Genomic DNA, 23496 nt, shown 5'->3' with positions numbered 1-23496 from the left:
GGATCTTCTATAAAATCAGTGGGAGTAAGGGATTGCCTTTACTCTGTATGTTAGGCATAACCGGCATATGCCCAACTAAGACCAAAAAAACCCAAAACCTACAAAGACTTCTATTCACAACTCATAACCTTATTCCCTAGCTACAGCGCCAATTTCTTGATGATGTCCAAGAACCACCTCCTTTTAGATGATAGTACAATCACTATCAAGATATAGTAACCCAACAAAGATTGGGGTCGAATCCTAAGAAAATATGTGGAATTACAGTTATCAGAAGTTGTAGTCTAAGGACAATACTAGAAAGTAAATGGGGTGATTTATTTGTAGTAATCTCTAGCAAGTAACAATATTAACTTTGGTTGTAATTAGTTGTAGGTGAACACTAGGATTACGTTCCCCCTAGATTTTCAACTCCGTAGGTGTGTTGTGCTATGTTGAATCATCCCTATACCTTGAACACAGAATCAATAAATTATGTACCTTCTACAGACTTTTAGATGAGTAGAAGGATTTCACCCCTTACCGTTTGAGTCTCAGGATGTTTCTAAGTATCAAAAGTGTGTAAATCCTATTAAAAAGTACATAAAAGGTATGTATAGTACATGAGAAAACCCTAAAAACAAAGGTCAAACGAAGTATGAGAAAATAAGGTCGGTGGCCACATGTGGTCTACACCTGTAGTTTGGGTTTGGGCATGAGCGCAGGTTGTACTTACAGGCTAGCTCCGGGCGCAGGTACAAACCATAGGTACCGAATGGGAAAAATTCCTGCAAGTTAGCTCTCAGAATTTTGGACTTCTGGTACCTACTTTATATACCTATGGTTCATAGGTCCTACCTGTAATCTGTGGGTTAACTTAGTAAGTTCCTAGAGTTAGATTTTCAGCTCTTCTTCGATTCTCGAACATGCTTTGCTAACGATCAAGTCGAAAAACATCCCGATCATTCATAATACTTCATAAAGTAGCCAAAAACACCTTTTTCACCTTTTTTCATGAACTTAATATCCAAAACATGGTTTCCTACAAAACATACCCAAAATAGATCATATTTAACAAAAAGGCCTCAGAAACTTGCATATTTTTCTTGTTATAAGCGTCGAAGTGCTATATTTCTATAGCACATCAATTGCCCTTATGCCTATGGTGAAGTCTAAGTAGCCATATGATTTGTCCTTGAGATAGCTAAAATGTGACATGATAGTTTGATTTGGTGCTAATGATAGCCAATCTTGCGCGGTGAAAATGTGAAGCAAGCATCTCCCTCCGTCCCAATATTTTTTGTAAAAATCAAGGGCATAGACGTGAATGGTTTTGTAACAACACTTTTCTCATTTTGTGACTCCAAATTCTTTAGTTGGTAGTGTGTTGCAAATAGATCCTTTTGTCTCTAGTAGGAAATGAAATTAAGCCCCCTTGAATTGTTTACATTCCTTGTGTTTAGACATTTAATTTTCATGATTACTTATGTCATCTAGAAATTTCCCTAGTAGTCTCTCAAAGATAATCTTGATTACACGTGATTGGTGAGATGATCTTAGGGCTTTTTTGTGAACATGAAAATCCACTTTAGCCTAGAAAGCCTATCCGTACATAGATTACATCTCTAGTTACCCACTTTAAGCCTTTGAACCTTTATTTTGCAACCATATTACTATCCATGAACCATTTGACTTTTATTGCTCTTTTGAACCCTACCCTCGCTGAACTTGAAAATGCAAGTTGAGGCTAAAATCCTAAGTTGGGAGTGATGAGTCTTGGAGGAGGTAACTCTGGGCCACGGAATTGTAAGTGGGTGTCTAAGGGCTAAACAATGAGAACAAATGAATAGGAATAAGAAAGAGTTGTACAATGAAAAGAGATGAGAAGAAAATGCTTTCAAAAGAAGGGTGAATCAAGGTAGTAAAAGTAGGCACATGTGAGAGTTGGAAAGAAACGAATTAGCCCATGAACCAAAGATTAATAGAATAGTGTGTTATGTAGAGAGGAGGGTGTAGTCATTTTGATCCTAGACATTTATCCTACCATTTCTCGAGCCTACATTACAAGCTCGAAAAAATCCTTCGAGATCCCCAACCAAGTGTCTTCAATTTAGTGGCGAGTAAAAATAAGGGAAAACATATGGCATGATACTTATTTGTATTGAGAGGTTCTTTATGAGAGTGAGTTCTTTCACTTTAGTCCCTTCTTGCATAATATATACTTTGGTGTGTGGGATTTACTTTCGTGAGGAGGCATGTGGACTAGTTGAGGTGGATGAAGTTGTCATCTTTCAAAAATGAGGCAAAGGAGTGTAGTTGAGTCACTATTGATAGAGAGTTAGTGATTGTTGCTTGGTTATTCTTAAAAGTCTTTTGCATCCTTGAAAGTGTGATTTATTTTGAGGGGAGTTATGTGAATTTTTTTCCATGCTTGAAGGCTAATTGTTGGAGCTAATCAAGCTTGGAGTCATTGTGATCATTTAGTTGAATGAATGGGCTTATGATTGAGTAGTCTCATGTGTTGCTTGAGGGCAAGCAAAGTTTTAAGTTGGGGGTGTTGATGAGTGGAAAATTTTTCACTCACTTACATCCAAATTCACGCATACTATGATGAAATAATTGTGTATATGATACTAAATATTTATTGAAACGTATTAAATCCCAGGTTTGTCTATTTGCAGATAATTGGTTGAAAAGGAGATAAAGCAAAGTTGAAAAGGAAAGAAATAGACTACAAAAGCTAAAAATCAGGACTAGGGATTGGCCATCAGGTACTGCGATTGCGGATTGAGGGTCACGATCACGATCTGGAGCTAAGTTACACCACGACGATTGTGAGGCGACCACGATTGCAGCCAACATAAGACAATCGCGATTGGCCAAAAATTTCAAGGTCAAAAACGTAATTGCACACTACTGGATCCATAATCTTAAGGGTTCAAACCATAATCTTTCATCCATCTATCCACCTATCATCTATCTTCCAATTTTAGCGGAAATTCTATTGTACTACTCTTGGGCGAAGAATACATTAGAGCAATTCCTAAGTGAAGGATTGGCAATTTCCATTGAAGATTTGTTGAAATTTAAAGTTTGGATTTAAATTCTCTTTAACTTTCATGGATCAATTTTGTGGAAACTTTGGTATATCTTTACTTTCTATCTTTATGAGTAGCTAATTCTTCCTCTTGGGGTTATGCTTGAATACATTGTGATTAGCGTAAGGGTGTTGGTGATTTATCCTCCTAATTATATATTTGTTATGGGTTTTGCTTATACTCAATGCTTGAATTAGAAATTGTGGGTGAAAACCCCAATTTGTTAGGATCCCATACCATCCTTGAAAGAGGAGTATTTGCAAACACTAGAGTTAGCTTATGGGATGGCATCATCTTAGAAATAAGGGTGTTGTTTGAGTTAACTCATTTGATAGTACCGTCTTAGAAATAAGGGTGCTAATAGAGGTATTGGATTGATTGTTTGGCCACATTCATGAGGTGTTCAAAAGAATCCATGAATGAAATTTGGTGTTTTATTGAAAGATTGACACTAATACCTCTAAATCTAGCCTACCCATGACTATTAACTAATTTGAATAAATTCTCAATTACCCTTGCATGAGTTCACACCTAGAATGGCATGACCCCAAGATCCATTCCTAATTGATTATACTCTAATCATTTTTAGCCTCAAGTTAGTACTCTAAAAGCCCAAAAATTGTTATATCTTTGAAAACTTTTAAAAAATCCCCCAAATACTTGCATCCTCGATTTAAATTTAGCAAGTAACTTCATTTCGAACTTACTCGATCACCATTTACAATATTTCTCATGGATTCGATCCCGACTTAAGTTGGGTAATTATATTGACAACAACTGCCTTGCACTTAAATCGACTTGTAAGTTGAGCGTTATCAATCACAATAATAATAATTAACTAAATCAATAATAAGGCTCACACAAGTCCCATACGGGTATCACAACAATAATAATCAATCCAAATAGTGTATACATAGAGAATTCACTCAACCCATAACATGCTTTACATAATTAGTTGTCTACCTTCCCCAATTATACCACAATTAGACTCAAATACTCACCAATAAGCATGATTAAAAGTTCACATTCATTTACAATACAAAGTATGTATGCGAAGATCTCTCTTTTTAACTTTTTATTTACAACCCCAATCTCTTTATACCTTAAGTATTTACTAATCCAAATTGCTCCATCAAATGTTACTAAACATGATTCAAACCCTCAAGTAGATACACACTAAAATTATTCATGATCAATAAGTCATTTATCAATATCATTTACTGTAAACATGTAAATAAGTAGAGAAAAACAATCAAGATATTCATTTTATTACTTTTAATCCAATAATAAATATTGATACCCAATAGATACTCATCATCTTATCTTTTCGGGACCTCTAAATACTCAGTTATTCAGAATATACAAGCAACTAGTATATAACACATAAACACCTCAGAAAAAAGTCAAGATAAATCTCAACTTGTCTTAAAGAAAACTCACAAAATCAAATCACGGCCCAAATAATCAAAGAGAAACTTCACTCCCGATATGCCTCCGAGCAAACTCAATCTATTCACATATGAGATCTATACATAAATGCGAGACCAACAAGAACCATATTAACATACTTTGATTTCGGATCCAAAATTACCTCAAAAATTAATCCCGAAGATAAAAGAGTAAAATTAAATTTTTTATCAAAAATTATTTCACCCATATTCTAAGGCTCTCAAATCTAAAATCCCATTAAAGTGGAGTTGAAATTGAGTTTGAAATAAAAAAATAAATAAATTTTAGCTTTACCAAGAAAACCTCAAATCATTTTTATCAAATGTGGTTTAAAATGAGAAATTTTGATAAATTTTATCAAAATCATTTTACCAATAATACAAGGACCTTAAATCATAAAAATCCATCTCAAATCGATCCTAAAATGAAGATTTTTTTATTTCAAATCTCAACTTTATCAATCAAAATCATTAAAAACAAATTGGATAATTTTGGAAAAAGAACAAAATGAAGGTAGAATCACAAACCCAGTGATTATTCGAAGAAATGCATCGAGAATCACCTCAAATAGAACTTCGTAGCTCCCAAATATCAATAATACTAAAAAATCACGATCTACCAATTTAAGCACTATTCAGGTGAAAATTTGTTCTTCGCATTCGTGAGACCCCCACCACATTCATGAAGAATAATTTTTGCAGTGACCAATAAAAAATGATCTTTCTTCGCATTCACGGTGTACCCATCACATTCATGAAGAAGAACCTCCGCACCAGAAAATCAGAAACTGTTGTCCATACTAAAATGATCATATCTCCCCCACACGGACTCCAAATGAATCAATTCTTTTTGTGTTGGTTCAAAAATTTTGATATGGATATAACCGTACCATACACATACCTAAAATATATAATTAAATTTAGGCGATACTATTAAATTCAACGACGTAAAACTTCAAACTCCAAACAAGTACTCAAAACTCATCTGAGACCTCTCAAATACAATCCAATAGTGCAAATTACTTGAAAAACATATTTCGAATATGATGGAACTGACGAGATTTCCATCCAATGCTTGAATCATCTAATGTTGATCAAAGTCAACTATTAAAACTTAAAAAGCTTTTAAAAATCAAAAACTCACATAAAACTCTTCGGACACTTCAAGGACTGTATCACCCACTCCAGCAACTCGTAAATGTTATAAGATAACAACGGAAAGCGCCAAAGTGATCAAAACATAGAAAAATCTAATAAAATCACTACAAAGATTGTTACAAGGCACAATACATAAACATACGCTTTAACTTGGTCTTAGATCACATCTATGACCTCCAACTTTAAGTGTGCACAAATAGACACTTAAACTTGTATAAAGTTGAATAAGTAGACACATATGTCCTATGTGACATCCTATGTGGTCAATTTTTATCCCACGTGACGTCCTACATGTATTATGCCACGTAGGACATGTGTCGACTTATTCAATTTTATACAAGTTTAAAATTAGAGGTCATAAATGTGATTTGAAGGCAAGTTAAATGACATGTTTATGTATTATGCCTTGTTACAATAACCAAACAAGTTTATGATGGGAGCTTTTAATAACATTATGTTTCAACTAATGAAGATGTGATTATGTCGTAGTTGTTGCAAATGGAAATGCTTACTTCAATCCGTAACTAATTCCAAAATGATCAAAACCAAATTCATACGGAGCAAAAATTCATTTATTCTAGATATAAAAAGTACACCAACAGTAATGTAATCATAAACATTTTAGACATAGTACTCAATAAGATTCAAACATCGTTTTAAGAGCTATTGTTATTAAATCATTCTTAGAACCAAATGTAACAGGGAAAACTACAGGAATAGACTCAAAATAAAGTGGCTTTCAAATTTTGACCCCAAATGAAAAAGCTTCATAAAAATAGCCTTCAGCTATTAAGTGATATATTTTCAGACAAAATTGCCCCTGATCAATGAAGTAAATTATATAAATGATCCTCATAATGGATAACAACTCCATACTTATTCATCATTCCACTATTATTATTTTTTTCTCTTTTTAATTTTACTTTGATTTCTATTTTTCTTTTCTCTTTTTCTTTTTAATTTTTCTCAACCCTTACTTTTTTCCCTTTTCTCCTATCAACTTCTTCTTTTTTCTTTTTTATTTTACTTTGATTTTTTATTTTTTCTTTCCTCTTTTTTTTGTTCTTTTTAGTTTTTCTCAACCCTTACTCTTTTTTTTCCTTTACTCCTCTAAATGAGAATTTTTATAAAAAGAACCTTTTTTTTATTTTTTCTTTCATTTTTTTCTTTTTAAATTTTTCTCAACCTTTATTTTTATTTTAGATTTCTTTTATTTGTCTCAACCTTTCTTTTTTCCCCCGTTCTCTCTCAACTTCTACATTTTCTTTGATTTTTATTTTTTAAAAATATTTTTCTTCTTTTTTGCAATTTTTATTACTTTTGTTCTTTTCTTCAATTTCTTTCAATTAAGTTACATCCCATGTGCAAGAGTTGACACTATCACATTATAGAGACAAGACTTATAACTTTAAAATAATAAACTACGTTTCATGGGCCAGAGTTGCTACCACATTGTGTTTTGATTTATGAGATGTTCTATAGCTCTTACCTTAGAGGCAAGACTTAGCTCAAGGACTTTCAAATAACAAATTATGTCCCATGGGCAAGAGTTGACTCTATCACATTATGTTTTCATTTATGAGATGTTCTACAACTATTGCCTTAGAGGCAAGACTTAGCTCAAGGACTTTCAAATTACAAATTGTGCCCTACGGAAAAGAGTTGACACTACTACGTTATGTTTTCATTTATGAGATATTCTACAACTCTTTCCTTAGAGGCAAGACTTAACTCAACGGCTTTCAAAATTTAAATTACGCCTCACGGGCAAGAGTTGACACTATCACATTATGTCTTCATTTATGAGATGTTCTACAACTCTTGCCTTAGAGGCAAGACTTAGCTTAAGGACTTTCAAACAATAAATTGCGCCCCACGGGCAAGAGTTAACACTACCACGTTATGTCTTTATTTATGAGTGTTCTACAATTCTCGCCTTAGAGGCATGACTTATTCCAAAAAATTTCAAACAAGTTACGTACATTGGGCAAGAGTCAACACTAACATATTATATTTTTTACTTATGAAATGTTATTTAACTCGTCTTAGAGGTAAGACCCAGCCTAAGGACCATCAAACAACAAGTTATGTTCCATGGGCAAGAGTTGACACCACCATATTGTGTATTGGTTTATGAGATGTTTTATAACTCTTTCCTTAGATACAAGACTTAGACCAAGGATTTTCAAGTAACAAGTTGTGCCCCATGGGCAAAAGTTGACATTACCACATTGTGTTTTGATTTATGAGATATTCTATAACTCTTGCCTTAGAGGTAAGAATTAACTCAAGGACTTTCACATAACAAGTTACGCTCCATGGGTAAGAGTTGACACTATTACATTATGTTTTAATTTATGAGATGTTCTATAACTCTTTCCTTAGAGGTAAGACTCAGCGCAAGGACATTTAAACAAGAAGTTATGCCCCATGGGTAAGAGTTGACATTACCACATTATGTCTTGATTTGTGAGATGTTCTATAACTCTTGCCTTAGAGGCACAATTAGTCCAAGGACTTTCAATTAACAAGTTATTCCCCATGGGCAGGAGTAGATACTAGCATATCGTGTCTTGATTTATGAGATATTCTACAAATCTTGCCTTAGAGGCAAGACTTAGCCGACAAGTTACGCCCTATGGATAAGAGTTGATACTATTATATTGTGTCTTGATTATGTGATGCTCTATTATTAATCTTGCCTCTAAGACAAGACTTAGCCTAAGAACCTCCCAAAAGGACAAGTTACACCCAATGGACAAGTATTGACACCACCACATTGTTTCTTAATTTATTAGATGTTCTATAACTCTTGCCTTAGAAGCAAGACTTAACTCAAGAATTTTCAAACAACAAATTATGCTCCACAAGCTAGACTTGACACTACCACATTGTGCCTTGATTTATGAGTTGTTCTATAATTTTTGCTTTATAAGCAAACCTTATTCCAAAGAACTTTCTAACAACAATTCATGCCCTTAAATTTGCTTTGATGTCCAAAAAAGAAGATCCCTTTGCGGAGTATTCAATTTTTTATTTATTAGTAAAATATAATAAAAGTTGAGAAAAAAGAAAAAAGAGAACAAACAAAATTGAGAAATAAACAAATGAGATTGAGAAAAAAAAAGACAAGAAAAAAATAAAGGTAAACAAAAAAGCAAAGAATTAAAAAAAACGAGAAAAACAAAAATGAGAGAAAAAATAAAAATAAAGTTTGAGAAAAATGAGGAAGCAAATGGAGAAATAATAAAAATCAAAAATTAAAAAAAATAAAGGTTGAGACAAATGAATTAAAAAAATAAATAAAGAAATAGATAATGTTTGAGAAAAAAAAAGAAAAGAGGAAAAACATAAAGTTTGAGACAAATGAACTAAAACATGAAAATAAAAATAAAAGGAGAATAAAAAAGTGAAAATAATAAAAACAAAAATAGAATTTTAGAGACAAATGAGAATGGAAAGTTTAAAAATATTTAAAGTGTAGAGGGACAAAAACATATTTGCACTATTCTTAAAAAGTAAGGAAGGCTAGTCTAAGACTTTTCTTTTTGGGATCAAAAATCCAAAGTCACCCATTATTGGGGCTATATAATACGGGAGAGATGATATTATGGCACAAAACCAACTTATAAGTGAAAGACATACCCGAAATACTTATCGAAAGGTCTCCCCAGTTTTGCTACTCATCTCATGTATATCTTTGGGATAAGCTAGTGACTCGTGCTCATAATGTGTTTGTAAATTAAGCTCAAAATAATATAACTATGAAGGTAAGAAGACAAGATATGTAGAGAAATGAGAGAACTTTCTTCTTTCAAAATATATTCAAATGCATATTACAATGGAGAATAACATTCCAATTTATGGGATGAAAAATTATTTCAAAAATCACCAACATTAAGAGCCAAATTAGTCAATACTCTCCTATCCATAAAAGATTCATGTAACCTAATGAATATGTATCTTGTAGATGCATATGAATGTGAGAAGCTCATGAATGTGGTATGGACAATCCACTTCTAAATCAATGCATCTATAACGGTTAATACTTTTATTACATTAAATATATACAGCCCAAAAACAGGAGAAATTCGATCTTGTGATGCTCCCTCTATCGGGTGAATCTTACAAATAGACCCAAATTGGAATGACTTTCAAATTTTAGCCCCAAATAAAAAAGTTTCCTTAAAATAGCCTTTACCTATTAACTAATATTTTTTTGGACAAAATTGCCCCTGATCAATGAAGTAAATTACATAAATATCCTCATAATGGATAACAACTCCATATTTATATTTTTCAACTTTTATTTTTTTTTCTCTTTTTAATTTTACTTTGATTTTTCTTTTTTCTTTTATCTTTTTGTTTTTATTTTTCTCAACCCTTGCTTTTTTTCTTTTTTTCTCTCAACTTCTTTCTTTTTTATTTTATATTATTTTTATTTTTTATTTTTTCTTTCCTCTTTTTTTTTGTTCTTTTTAGTTTTTCTCAGCCCTTACTTTTTTATTTATACCTTTCAACGTCTACTTTTATTTAAAAAAATTCTTTGATTATTTTCTTTTTTAATTTTTCTCGACCTTTATTTTTATTTAATTTTTTTTATCAACCTTTATTTTTTCCTATTTTCTCTCAACTTCTACATTTTCTTTGATTTTTATTTTTTTAATATTTTTGTTCTTTTCTTCGATTTCTTCCATTCAAGCTACATCTCATGAGCAAGAGTTGACACTATCACATTATAAAAGCAAGACTTACGACTTTCGAACAATAAGCTACGTTTCATGGGCAAGAGTTGACACTACTACATTGTAGAGGCAAGACTTATGACTTTCAAACAGCAAGTTATGTTTCATGGGAAAGAATCGACACTATCACATTGTATTTTGATTTATGAGATATTTTATAACTCTTACATTAGAGGAAAGACTTAGCTTAGGGACTTTCAAACAACAAATAATACCCTACGAGCAAGAGTTGACTCTACCACGTTATATTTTTATTTATGAGATGTTCTACAACTATTGCCTTAGAGGCAACACTTAGCTCAAGGACTTTCAAACAACAAGTTATGTTTCATGGGCAAGAGTCGATGCTACCACATTGTATTTTGATTTATGAGATGATCTACAACTATTGTCTTAGAGGCAAGACTTAGCTTAGGGACTTTCAAACAACAAGTTATGTTTCATGGGCAAGAGTCGACGCTACCACATTGTATTTTGATTTATGAGATGATCTACAACTATTGTCTTAGAGGCAAGACTTAGCTTAGGGACTTTCAAACAATAAATTATGTCCCATGAGAAAGAATTGACTCTACCATGTTATATATTCATTTATGAGATGTTCTACAACTATTTCCTTAGAGGCAAGACTTAGCTCAAGGACTTTCAAACAAAAAATTATGTCCCACGGGCAAGAGTTGACTCTATCACATTATGTTTTCATTTATGAGATGTTCTACAACTCTTGCCTTAGAGGCAAGACTTGACATAACTCTACCATGTTATATTTTCATTAATGACATGTTCTACAACTATTGCCTTAGAGACAAGACTTGGCTCAAGAACTTTCAAACAACAAATTATACCCCACGGGCAAGAGTTGACTTTACCACGTTATGTTTTCATTTATGAGATGTCCTACAACTATTGTCTTAGAGGCAAAACTTAATTAGCTCAAGGACTTTCAAACTGCAAATTATGCCCCATGGGCAAGAGTTGACTCTACCACATTATATTTTCATTTATGAGATGTTCTACAACTATTGCGTTAGAGGAAAGACTTAGCTCAAAGACTTTCAAACTACAAATTATGCCCCACGAGCAAGAGTTGACACTACCACGTTATGTTTTTAATTATGAAATGTTCTACAACTCTTTCCTTAGAGGCAAGACTTAATTAGCTCAAAGACTTTCAAACTACAAATTATGCCCCGTGGGCAAAAGTTGACTCTACCATGTTATGTTTTCATTTATGAGATGTTCTACAACTATTGCCTTAAAGGTAAGACTTAGCTCAAGGACTTTCAAACTACAAATTATGCCCCACGGGCAAGAGTTGACACTACCACGTTATGTTTTCATTTATGAGATGTTCTACAACTCTTGCCTTAGAGGCAAGACTTAATTAGCTCAAAGACTTTCAAACTACAAACTATGCCCCATGGGTAAAAGTTGACTCTACCATGTTATGTTTTTATTTATGAGATGTTCTACAACTATTGCGTTAGAGGCAAGACTTAGCTCAAGGACTTTCAAACTACAAATTATGCCCCACGAGCAAGAGTTGACACTACCACGTTATGTTTTTAATTATGAAATGTTCTACAACTCTTTCCTTAGAGGCAAGACTTAATTAGCTCAAAGACTTTCAAACTACAAATTATGCCCCGTGGGCAAAAGTTGACTCTACCATGTTATGTTTTCATTTATAAGATGTTCTACAACTATTGCCTTAAAAGTGCATTGGAGGAGCTTAAAGAAATTGACAGGTTTACGTGAGATGACATATGCTTGAAGTATTTCAGTTCATTTACAAGTTTGCTTACCTGTGGCTTTATATTACTTGCCATTGTACTTCCTATTGTGTGGGTAAGGCCGCTTATAATTGATCCTTGTGGTCCGATCCTTTCCCAAACCCCGCATATAGCAGGAACTTTAGTGCACCGGGCTGCCCTTTATTTAAGTTATACTTGGCCTTTCCCTCTTTCATTTTTACAAATTTAACTACAAACAGGCAAACAACATCAAATGCAGTTCCAAAAACTTTCTTCTTTCTATTCAATTAAACAAATACAACAAAGAGAAGTTGTGGAGCTCTTTGGATTAAGATTTCATTATCAGATCGAATCAACCTATCTCATATGTCACCAAAATTTCCTAAAATATGAATCAGATTGTATTTGGAGGACTATACAGTATATTTGTAAGGGTACCAATGAAGCTAAATTTCTGATACTGTTTCATGCGAAGATGCTGATGTCACTGTGCTTGACAGCCAATCCAATAAAGCTTTATTCACTAATTCTGGAACTTCGTCGTGGGGACAATGGCCTGCCTGCAGGTTAACAACGGTCGTGTTTGGATAGAACTCCTTAATCCTATTGGCCTTGGCCGGTCCAACCCAAGGATCTAGGTCACCCCACACCAGTAGCAATGGGCAAGAAAGTTGGCTCAACACATTGTCAAGTGTATACTTTCTCTGGTTTGACATGAATCGCGTCATCAATCTGTAGATTGCAAAAGAAGAGGACATTGGTTAAGCTTCTTAAACTACAAAACAGGAATTCAACAAAGAATTTAAAAATGCATTGGTACCTTTTCCAAAAAAAAAGAAAAGTAAAGCATCTAGTACCCCCCGAACTATGACCAAATTTGCTATGACACATTCCAATTTCACAGAGGTCCTATTATTACGCCCCTAAACTCAATTTTAGTGTATTTTTGTCACCCTTTTTAGGTGATATAGCATATTTTAGCTAACGTGACACCTTTGATGTGGGTCCCATTTTTATATAATAAAGGTGTCACGTCAGCACAAAAGGGTAACTAAAATACGCTAAAAATGAGTTCTTAGGACCCATGTGAAGTTGGAGTGTGTTGTAGCAACTTTGGCCATAATTTGAGGGGGTACTGAATGCTTGTCTCAAAAAGGAAAGCAAATAAACTTATTTCCAAGCAAGATATTCCTGATCGTGGTATACTAGTGATTGCATTACACAATATTATGATGTTGGAAGTATGTCTTATGTTTCATATAATTATGAAGTTTTATCCCTTTATACCGAAATGACATGATGAGGAGGATGCTGTCAGGACACAACTGTCAAATCAAATTTTGTCCCTTCTCGTTGTATTTGAACATTGACCAATTAGGCATTTCTTAGAAAGTCCTGGTTATTTCGGTTTTAAACACCGAAGAAATCTTATCATAAACTCATGTTTTTTAAGGTAGCTGATTGGGACATGGAGTTAACAGAGAAGAATTTTGACTTGCAGTCTGAAAGACATTTCTGGAGTTACACAATCATGTCATTGCGGGTAAAATTAGAAGTTAAAGATTAAAATTGTTTCTACATATAGAAAGGTATCATTAGTTTTTGGAACCGATCAAAAAGAGAAGAATTTCACATAAAATGGAATTGAGGGAGTATGCTAGAACAGTAAGAGAAAAGGACTTGATAACAATGAAGGAGATTTTTCTTCATAAGATTACTTTAGAATTATCTTAAATTATTTGGGTGAATTTCTAATAATACTGTTTCTTTTCCAAAGGGTATGAGGAATATTATTTTAGCTATCAAATTGAAGCAAAACGGTAGGCAGCTGCATTCATACCGGTAATAAACCTCCCCGGCATTTGGGTCAGCTGCAGGTCTAGTAATTGAATCGATGAGGTAATCGTCCACATTTGAGGAATTTATGTAGACCTTCAAGTAAAAACACATAAACAAGTCAGTTGTTTGATAATGAATGGTACTGGAAATGTATACAAATAAAACGCAATTAGATGCAGATAAGCAGCTGTCATTCTGACGCATCATGCCATTAACAAACAGATGATGTTCAAGACATCATTCTGCTACAATTGACCGCCATTAAGTATGAATAAAGAAGACAATATCAGGAATAGCCTCAGATAGAAGGAATCATCTACTCACTCTGTCACAATCTGATTGCACTTTTAAAGAGTAAATTTGACCAATTCCAAAAGTGAGTTTTAACAGTGGTTAAATTCAGCTTTGAACGTGGAAAAAAGGGTTTAATCTTTGGAGAAAAGCTTAAGGGTTGCAGGACAACAAAATAAAGAACTACAACCTTCCTGTAAAGAATAAATTGGGCATAACGCTCAGACCTCGTTAACTAGAGTGTAGACAATATAATATGGGGGCTCAACTAACGCTCAGACCTCGTTAACTAGAATGGATTTGCGCATAATGCTCAGACCTCGTTAACTAGAGCGTAGACAATATAATATGGGGGCCCAACTAATGCTCAGACCTTGTTAACTAGAGTGTAGACAATATAATACGGGGCCAACATCGGTGAACAATGATTTGGGTTGGGTCTGCTTTGATACCATGTAAAGAATGGATCTTGGGTCTAACTCAACCCCAAAAGCTAGCTCATGAGGGGAAGGGATTGCCTAAGCCTATATAAGAAGACCAATTATCCATCTCTTTTCCGATGTGGGATTACTTAACACTTCCAACCTTTGCATTTCAAGAGACAAAGGAATAAACATTAGACAGTTGAAAGTCGAAAAAAGATGAACAAATTGGGTAAGAGAGATCAATACACAAGAAACAACAAGAGCCAAGCAAACCAGTACTGGTGGACTTTGGAACCTACAATAACATTAGTCCTAAATATCAAGGAAGAAAGAACTACATTATTGAAGATCTTTTTGCTTGTTTATCCATTTCTAAAGGTTTTACCCTTTTTTTTTTGTAATAAGGTAAGCGTATCTCATTCATAAACAAGGCCGAGTTGGCCATATAGAAAGGAAAAAGTCAAAAGGTAAAAAATCTACAAAATCTGATTCTCTACAAAGTCCACTTATTCTTCTATACAACTAGGGATTTTATGGGTGCACCAAAAGAAGATAAGAGACAGGAGGCTATTCCTCACTTGAGAAAAACTTGACTCTACCTCCTCAAAAGCTCTCCTATTTCTCTCATTCCAAATAACCCACATCAACGCAAGAGGGACCGAATTCCATACCTAACACCTTCCCCTGCTATTCCCGCTTCTCCGACAAAACCATGTCTTTCACAGAATTTGGCATAGCCCAAGAAACTCCGAACCACCGAAGCATATCCCACCATAATCTCATGGTACAGACACAATGTAAGAAAAGATGATCCACTACTTCCCGTCTCCTTACACATGCAACACCTTTGTCAACCTTATGCTTTCGAAGATTTTTTACCGCCGTCAAAATCACCCCTCTAGATGCTATCCAAGAGAGAAAACACACCTTGGCACCACTGCTATCCAAATTGCATCACATGGAAACACAACCTCCTCCCTAGTTAGGAATTTCTCATAGAAAGATTAACAGAGAAAATCCCATTGTTCCTCAAATTCCACCATGAAGCATCAAATTCATCCACTGATTGACTTGCCTGTGAAGGATGATCATCAACCTTTGGAGCTCAGTCACCTTCCAATCATGGAAATGTGTTCTAATCTCAAATCCCAAAGAGTCTTTCCACTATGTAACACCCTAATTTGTTGGACCTACAGGTACCTTTGGCATGACATTCGATACAGAGTCTAGAAATAATCTTTCAATAAGCTATCCCTACAATACCTATGCTCGCAAAAATTAACTCTTCTCCCATTTCCAACCTTAAATGAGACATTTCTCGTGAAATCATCCCATTCCTTCATTATATTCCTCCACAAACCACACCCAAAGGGCCTAGTGACATCTCTAGTTCTCCACCCCCCTTCCATTACCTTATATTTATCAACTATCACCCCTCTCCAAAAAGCTTGCACCTCCATTACAAAATGCCAAAGCCATTTTTCCAACAAAGCTTTGTTAAAAACCGCCAAATCTTTAATTCCTAGACCTCCCTATTTTTTAGGACACCTGATACTCTTCCAATGCATCAAGTGAAATTTCTTTGCTCCATCCAACCCATCCCAGAGAAAGTTCCTCTACAACCTCTTCAATTTTCCTATGACTGAGGTTGGAGCTTGAAACAAAGATATGTAATAAGTGAGTATACTCGATAAAGAGCTCTTAATAAGCACCTTTTTTCCTTCTTTGGACAAGTATCTTTATTGCCACCCCACTAATCTCTTGTCAACCCTCTGAAGAATCGGATTCCACATCAAAACATCCTTGTTTGAAGCCCCTAGCGATAGTCCAAGATAGGTAGTCGGAAGAGCCTCCACCCTTAGTTCAAAACCTGAGTGAGCATCCTAATGTCAACCACCTCCCCGACTAGAAAAATCTCATCCTCGAGTTAATTTTAAGGCCTGACACCACCTGAAACCAAGTAAGCACCTGAAACCAAGTAAGCACCTGGCCAATATGATCCAATTGGTTCATATCAGCATCACAACAAATCAAAGCATCATTTGTAAATAATAAGTGGAAAACTGATACTGGTCTATCACCCCTAATCGCGGCATTGAATCCCTTTAAAAAAAAACTCCATGATAGCTTTGTCCATTATCCTACTCAAGGCTTCCATAACAAGGATGAACAGACTTGGAGATAAAGGATCCACTTGTCTCAGGCCCATAGAACTCTCAAAAAACCCGAATACGTTGCCGTTTACTAAAAATGAATATCTCACGGAAGAAATGCATAATCTGATCCATTTTCTCCATTTTTCCCAAAATCCCATCTGAGTCATGATGAAATCTATGAAACTCCAGCTCACACGATCGCAGGCCTTCCCAAGATCAAGCTTGCACAACACACCTGGCACTCCTAGCTTTCTCCTCGAATCTACCACTTCATTTGCCACCAAAGCTGCATCCAAAATCTGTCTACCCTCCACAAAAACATTTTGCGAAGTAGATACAGTCTCATCCAGCTCAATCTCAAGTCTTATGGAATCAAGAAAAGTTGTACTTTTTCTGCCTGTCAGCTCAATTCTGTAGATATGTATTATGTCGATTTACACGTATGTGTGCAACGCTAAAAGGTAGAACAGTTATGCATATATTGATGAAAACGCTGATAATTTGAACCCATTTAGAAATTGGAAGAAAAGCAACTTGATTAGCTATAACAGGAACATACGCTCTTCAGAACAGATTCAATACGAGCTGGTTGCTTTGCTTGCCAGAATAAGAATCCTAGGAATACACGTTGAAAGATTTCCTTTAGTGGCTTTAGAATAAATTTCTGTAACTTTGTTTCTGCAGCTCCTTCAGTTGCATTGCTGGCATCCCCAAATTGTCCTGCGCTATTCAACAGTGTAACTCCCTTGACTTGATCAGTGAGCGACGCTGCTGCTACTAAAGCAGTAAATCCTCCAAGACTGTTAAATAATACATAACATGTTCATATTCAAATTAAATTTCATCTCTACAAAGTATATGCTAAACTGTGCCAACAAGCTAGAATAGAGGGAAATGAATCCTAACAATTTCAACGTCCAAGAACCTATAAATTACACACCTTTTTTGCAAATAAAATGCTACAGCTGTTTGTTTACTTATGTTACCGGATATATCAAACTTTGGTATCTTCACTAGTACAGATCCAAGTGATGTTAATCTACTATATCATCTGAAGGTGATATGTTCATAAATAAAGAATTAACTTATTTAGACTCATTGTGCGGTGTGATTCTTTATAAACCACAACTTTTAAGTAGTGGTAACTGGTACACATTACCTTCAGGAAAAAATAATTAGAAAATGAATTATGGATATGATCTTCTAGAAATTACAAAGATAACAGCTCTCTTAAGATAGGAAGCCACCAACCATAGGTAATGAAATTCACTATGTTAATTTACAGACTCAACCACTTCAAATGTGAAGCATTCCACTGAGATGTTTCTTGCATTATAAGATTAAGACGTTTCAATGGTATGTTAGAGAATTTTTATTGCTACCAAAACTTTTGAATCACACTATGTGAAATCTTAGGGACAATGGTGAATCCATCCTCATCCCTAGCATCGATTAATGGTGATTGCCCCAAATAACTTACAACCTATATTTTCAGAAAATGGATTAAACAATATGAAATAAGAAAGACTGTATATGATCAAGCAAAAAACCAGGATTTCCAACTGCCATGAATTCATTAAAATGGCAAGTTGCTAAATGCACAAGCTCACCTGTTCCCCACTAAAACTGCTGGTTCTTTCACAATCTCCTTCAAGAAGTCGACAACCTGATCTCTCCAAACTAAGGCATCATAATCTATTAGTGCTTTCTCACTCCAACCAAATCCTATCAAATCCACAGCATAAACCTTGTATTTTTTAGCCAGTTCTGGTATGTTATACCTAAGAAAGCAAGAAACACAGTTCAGGAGCTTAAAAAAAATAGTACTATGAGAAAAAAAGATTCAAGTCCCAAAAGAATTACAATATTAGTCTGCAGCTTCAAAGCACGTATCAATATAATTAAAGAAGTATGAACAATATACCAAGAATCACTCCATAACTAAAGCTAATATCTAGAACACTCTTTTTTTGACAATGTACAAATGTTAACAGTAGTTTCCTTCTACGCAAGATTCAAGAATGCACCAATAGTTTGATCCTACAGCTGTACGGGCCTCCAAAGTTTGGTTCTTAATATTAGCAGCAGCATTACAATTTTATGCAAACTAATTTATTATTAAAGATAATTGATCTCAATCTGTCAATAGTAAATCTCATGGGAAAAGGTCATGCAGACACATGGATAGTTTTACCTCCAGTGAAAGGCTGAAGCACCAAATCCATGAATTAGAATAACTGGAAATCCTTCTCCTTCCACTACATAATGAATTTTGTGACCGTGCCACGTCCAATAGTTGTACCCCTCTGGCTTAAATGGTAATTTCTCCAAACCTATATCACCTATCCCTTGTCAAGTAACTTACACTGGAAAAAATATACAAAAAATTCCAAGTTACGACCAGGTAATGGACCTAACCTTTAGAGGGTTCAGCAACTACAGAAGTGGTCAAAACTGAAGCTCCAGCAGCAACTATTCCATTAAAAGTAAAATTCCTTCTAGTCAATTCGCATTTGCCCCCTTCACCCGAAAAAGAAAAAGCACATCTTTTTAATTTGTCAAAAAAAAAAAAAATAATCTCCGAAATTTTCATATCAAGATCTATAATTGATTGGCTGTAGATATAATGAAGAACTAATGCCGGGTTAAGCATTCAAGAGTGTGGCCTAGTCGTTAATGTAGTGGTTAGGACACAAGCAGAGCCAGCTTGGGGTCAAGGGTTCATCCCAACCCTCTTTGGCAAAAATTATAATACATGGTTAAATCCCCTTAGTGAAAATATTTGCTTCACCACTGGGTTGAGAACCATGAATTCTTAGGTTCAAATCCCAGCCGAAACAAAAACACTAGGGCACTACATGTGATTTCATCTCATCTGTCCTCGGTAAACAGAGTTATCCGGTACATGTTGCTAGTGAGAGTAACAATATCCAGTGGAATTAGTTGTGGTGTGCCCAAGGTAGCCCGGACACCGCGGTTATAAAGAAAATGCAGGACTAAATTGGAAACTTACTGAAATGATTATGTCTTCCAGGCAGAGCTAACCTGGTACCAACTGGATTCAACCATTCAGTTCCAACAGTGGCACAAGAAGTTGACATTGATTAACTTACAGCCTACAAATTGTCGAAAAGCTATACTAGCTCACAAGTGGATATGGAATTTAAAGTTGCAATGAAGGGGGAAGAAGATTTTTTCTTTGTTCTGTCTTCAATACTGAAATTTTTGTGTGGAATTTAAGGAACTTTTGTGTCCAGTTAGTATGTGGCTGCTATTCGATTTGAGCTGGTGGTAGTATAACGTCCAAGTACTTTAACAGACCAAGCTCTTTCCCTGAATCCGGATTAAAAGAAAATATCAAAATATGTCATATTTTTAAATTGATACCTAATATACTTTAACTCTCTTAAAAAAAAAAAGTTATATACATTATTTTTAATGAAAATAAGCAAACAGAGTTATGCATTTTTTAATATAACTCTCTTTTTAAGGGAGTTATGTAAGGGAAGTTACATTACTTTATTAAAAATGTTAAAAAGATAGTTATGTATTTATTTTTACATAACTCACTTAAATAGAAGTCACACAACTCTCTTAAAAAGAAAGTTATGCATTTTTTTTCTACATAACTCAACTCACCTAGTGAGTTATGCATTTTTTCTACACGACTTAGTCAAAAAGTAAGTTATATAATAAAAGTTACACAATTTGCTTTTTTCATTTACGTAAATATAATAAAAATTATATAACTCACTTTATAAAAACTTACATATTATGTGAATAATTAATTTATCTTTTAAAATTTTATTTTTTTAGAAAGAAGACTAACTATTACGAAACAGAGAGAGCAAAACTCACTGATTATGTGAGTTATTCAAATATAAAAGAGTGAATACATAAAAATGACCCTAAACTTGACACCAAATTATAACTTTGACCTTAAACTTTGATAGTGCACAAATAGGACCTTTAACTATTCAAAACCTGAACAAATATAATCTCCGATTTTGCAATCTCATGCGTGAGTCTCACTCGCGCCTACGTGAAAAGGTAATTCAATCACACGGTGCCACGTCGTTGAAAGAGCTGACTTGGAGAGAGGTCATATTTATGCAGTTTTGAATAGTTAAAAGTCATATTTGTGCACTGTCAAAATTTTGCTTTTTGTATTAAAACGACGTCGTTATTATTATTATTATTATTATTATTATTATTATTATTATTATTATTATACATTTTCTATCTTATATATATACAACGTAATTTTTGTACCGAGGGGTTCGGGTGAACCCCATGGCAACCACGTAGATCCGCCTCTCGTTAATTTAATAACGTTTTAATAACGTTAATTTAATAACATTTTAATTACGTTAATTTGATAACGTTAATTTAATATACTACTACTATCCTTAGTAATATTAATTTAATAACGTTTTATTAAAACTATAATTTTTTTATTATTAGTATAGTTTCATCTTTAATTTAATATTTAAATAAATAATATTTAGATATATTATATAATTGAAATTCGTCCTTTGCTTTATAATATATAACATGCCCGCTCGATTTTTTCATATGAGGCTGACCCGCCTAATTAATAAATCTTCAATATTGTCCTTTTCCTCAATGACCAAAGAAATTAGATGTCATTTTCATCCTTGAGCCGAAAATAATGAAAAAATAATAGTGAAGAGTCATTTAAAGGTCATATTTGTGCAGTTTTGAATAGTTAAAGGTCATATTTGTGCATTGTCAAAGTTTAAGGTTATATTTATGTATTATGCCCTTAGATTTTAAGTTGGATACGCCCAATTTTGCGTGTTGATCACATGTTTTGCCATGTAGGATTGGAGGTCATATTTGTGCAGTTTTGAATAGTTAAAGGTCATATTTGTGTACTGTCAAAGTTTAAGATCAAGGTTATAATTTGGTGTCAAGTTTAAGATCATTTTTATGTATTAACTCAATATAAAATAAGTTAAAAAAAAAATGAGTTATCCATTGAATATAACTCTCAAAATATGTGTGATAAGTGCATAACTTTATTAGTTATATATTTTAAACTCAATTTAAACTCATATATTTTTCGTACCATATTCATATTTCATATTACTAATAAAGTTATACACTTATCACACATATTTCAAGAATTATATTCAATGGATAACTCATTTTTTTAACTTATTTTATATTTGAATAACTCACATAATCAGTAAGTTTTGCTCTCTCCGTTTCGTAATAGTTAGCCTTCTTTGTAAAAAAATAAAACTTTAAAAGATAAATTAATTATTCACATAATATGTTATAGAGGAAAAAAAAGCAAGTTATTAACTTTTATTATATAACTCACTTTTTAAGTAAGCCATGTAGCAAAAATACATAAGTTACCTGGTGAATTATATAGAAAAAAATGCCTAACTCATTTTTTAAGTGAGTTATGTATCAAGAAATGTATAACCCTCTTTTTAATAGAATTATGTAACTTCTCTTACATAACTCTCTGTTTTAAGAGAGTTATGTTAAAAAAAATGCATAACTCACTTATTAAGTGAGTTGTGTACATTTTTTTGAAACTTAACTCCAGTTGCTCATTTCTATTAAAAATAATGAATATAACTCTTTTTTTATGAGAGTTAAGCATATTATGGTATCACTTTAAAAACATGACATATTTTGATACTTTTTTTAGTTTCATGACATATTTTGTTTTGGGACTCTCTTTCCCCACCAACAGATTTTGTTTCAAAATTATATGCTTTTGTGCTACGCAAAAATTGGATGGGTAAACTATAGTATATGTTGTCGTAAAAAAAGGGGGGGGGGGGGAATGCTTTGTTTCGATGAACTATACACGAAATTGATGAGATACTCTCAAATTTCTATTATCCATGAACTAATTAAAATCATATTTTTGGCAACCTTGTGCCACGTAGGCACTAAGGTTGTCAACAATACGATTTTAATTAGTTCAGGAGTAATAGTACTCTCTTAAAGTTCAGGTGTGTCTCATCAATTTCGCGTATAGTTTAGAATGAAAATAGTGTATTTTCTCTTTAAAAAAAAGTCTATAAAGCTAGCGTTTTTTTTTTAATGTATAACACAAATAGCTATTTGTCCTTCTACATCTCAAATATTTCTAAATAACTTCATAATTATTTATCTTTCAATTTTTATTTTTTATTTTTTTCTTTGACTTTCATTTTTATGTTTTTAATTTTTTTTCAATTCTTACTTTTTTTTTCTTTTCTCCTTTCAACTTCAATTTTTTATTTTTTTTTTTTATTTTACTTTATTTTTTCTTTTTTTTTTTTTTATTTTTTTTCAACCCTTACTTTTTTTTTTTTCTCCTCTCACTTTTTTTTTTTTTAAAAAAAAAAAGAATCTCTTGTTTATTTTTCTTTGATTCTTCATTTTTCTTTTCTATTTTTTTTCAATTTTTCTCAATCTTTATTTATTTTATTTTATTTTTCCTTTCTTCTCCCAAGTTCTATATTTTTTTTATTTCCTTTTTTTTTTCATTTTTTCTTTTTAGTCTATCTTTTGCAACTTTGGTTACTTTTTTTTTTTCTTCGATTTCTTTCAAACAAGAAGTTATGCCCCATG

At 33.4% G+C, this 23496-nt stretch overlaps 1 protein-coding gene across 1 annotated transcript; it reads right to left on the bottom strand.

Annotated features, from left to right (window-relative positions):
* Positions 1 to 12436: 12436 nt before the first annotated feature.
* On the bottom strand, positions 12437 to 20252 carry LOC107858508 (pheophytinase, chloroplastic). The gene is made up of 7 exons (XM_016703187.2): positions 19907 to 20252; positions 19312 to 19413; positions 19088 to 19226; positions 18504 to 18674; positions 17453 to 17693; positions 14023 to 14114; positions 12437 to 12914 (listed from the first exon to the last, which is right to left on the bottom strand). Exons 1-7 carry the CDS (start codon positions 19992 to 19994, stop codon positions 12629 to 12631), a joined length of 1119 nt encoding a protein of 372 aa, XP_016558673.1. The 5' UTR covers positions 19995 to 20252; the 3' UTR covers positions 12437 to 12628.
* Positions 20253 to 23496: the final 3244 nt, after the last annotated feature.

The sequence above is a fragment of the Capsicum annuum genome, chromosome 2 (genome assembly GCF_002878395.1).
Source record: "Capsicum annuum cultivar UCD-10X-F1 chromosome 2, UCD10Xv1.1, whole genome shotgun sequence".
In the NCBI taxonomy this organism is placed as follows: domain Eukaryota; kingdom Viridiplantae; phylum Streptophyta; class Magnoliopsida; order Solanales; family Solanaceae; genus Capsicum; species Capsicum annuum.
The sequence above is the reverse complement of the archived record's forward strand: the minus strand, read 5'-3'. Positions and strand labels throughout refer to the sequence as shown.

Coding starts and splice junctions, on each gene's coding strand:
- LOC107858508 (XM_016703187.2), bottom strand. CDS start 19,994: ATGTCAACTTCTTGTGCCACTGTTGGAACTGAATGGTTGAATCCAGTT. Junction 19,414..19,906: donor TGGAAGACATAATCATTTCA/GTAAGTTTCCAA, acceptor TTTCGGGTGAAG/GGGGCAAATGCGAATTGACT. Junction 12,915..14,022: donor GCCGGGGAGGTTTATTACCG/GTATGAATGCAG, acceptor TGCAATCTACAG/ATTGATGACGCGATTCATGT.